The 1,540-nt window shown below is 46.3% G+C and overlaps 1 protein-coding gene across 1 annotated transcript; it reads right to left on the bottom strand.

Annotated features, from left to right (window-relative positions):
- Nucleotides 1–284: 284 nt before the first annotated feature.
- Nucleotides 285–671, bottom strand: T265_12096 (hypothetical protein; the record flags this gene model as incomplete). Its single annotated transcript, XM_009179063.1, has 2 exons — nucleotides 285–470; nucleotides 504–671. 2 exons carry the CDS (start codon nucleotides 669–671, stop codon nucleotides 285–287), a joined length of 354 nt encoding a protein of 117 aa, XP_009177327.1.
- Between the last annotated feature and the right edge of the window lie 869 nt (nucleotides 672–1,540).

Raw genomic sequence — 1,540 nt, 5'->3', positions numbered from 1 at the left:
TGTCTTCCCTTTCCCATTGGGAACCAACTTCCACCCTAGTGTCCTCACCTGACAAACACGATGGTGAAATAGGAGCACTAGTAAAACCAGTCTATCAGTGCGTACCGAGTTCAGTCTGAGTGAGAATAAAAGACCCTACATGGATAACAAGTTTTTGAATCCTTCGATACTTTCTTGACATGCCGTTTTAAGTCAGTCTTTTAACTAGCCCGATCGAACCATTCGCCCACAATCCATACACGCAGACGCGGAAACATCCCCAGTCCGTGAAAAGACTGTATTTTCTACAAGTCGCCGGCAACCTTCACATCACAATTCACTCCTGGCTCAAGATAGATATGCTGAAGCTGTTGGGCCGCCTCGTCTGTTGAAAGCAGATCAATGACACGTTTGTGTATGCGCATTTGGAATCTGTCCCACGTTTTGGATCCTTCGCCGCAAGGGGTCTTTCGTGTCGTAATCCTCAAAACCTAACATCATGAAGAATTGAAATTCCAAAATACCTTTGTTGGCATCCGTACTGGGCCTTTTACACGCAGGTTCTGATCTTTTGCACGCTTTATCAGGTCAGTTGACACTGTTTCTAGTGACTTGATATTGGCCGACGTTAGGGTTACTCGCACCCAGTTTCTTGACGAGGGTTGCGCCAACTCGGGCTTCTTCTCCGCCATGCTGCCAATTCAAAACACAACTGGATAGCGCCCTTTGATTTGACCTTCGCCTTATACGCATTTTTAGTTCAGCAACCATTAGCTGATACATGGGGTCGATGGTTCTGCCCGAATTTCCCGGCTCTTTAAGGTCTAGGAACGTCGTTGTTCTCCCATGAGCTGCACAGCTCGTCGAAAAATAAGGAAAAAAATAATTAGACCTGTGTCGTTGACACAAGCTGAATAGTTTTTAAGGGTAGGTTTTTACACGCACACAAAATCGATAATTTCACCGATTGTCGTCTAATACTATTTCACGCTCTAACTTAGAAAGGTTATCGCTTGGCCCCGAAATACATTGCCACGTCCAACTTGGCGCGGCCAAATCTGATTCAAAGTATCGGTAAGTACTTATAATACATGTCTCCCGTTCCTTCTGCAGAGCCTAGTGCAGGATTTCAAGGAGTCACGGATTGATACACAGGATCGAGGCTTTTGCTTAAGTTTCCCGGGTTGTTTTTGTTCTTGTCTGTCAGTGGCTGTCGTTCACCTGAAATGCACAAGTGAAAAAAGGGTGTAGCACCTCTCCTTATGTTCTCAGCGCGGGGCAGTATGCTCGCCAGCTCGAGCATTCGGATAAATTATTGTCCAATGGTGCTTTAAACTGGGCTCCAGAGGCCGTGTGGACAACCGTCGGAGGAAGGTCATTCCATGCACCTACTCCCCGAAATGAGAAAAAATTTCGTTTGATGAATGTGTGTGCTCTGGGCCCTAAAATTTTCTTACTATGTCCCCGCCGTGTGTTTGCTGGGTCAACGGTAAAAAACCTGTTTGCCAAGCTCTGTTCAAACAGGGCATAGGTAAGAATTAGGTCCCCTCAGAGGCGACGG

This window comes from Opisthorchis viverrini (assembly GCF_000715545.1).
Source record: "Opisthorchis viverrini unplaced genomic scaffold opera_v5_832, whole genome shotgun sequence".
In the NCBI taxonomy this organism is placed as follows: Eukaryota; Metazoa; Platyhelminthes; class Trematoda; order Opisthorchiida; family Opisthorchiidae; genus Opisthorchis; species Opisthorchis viverrini.
The sequence above is the reverse complement of the archived record's forward strand: the minus strand, read 5'-3'. Positions and strand labels throughout refer to the sequence as shown.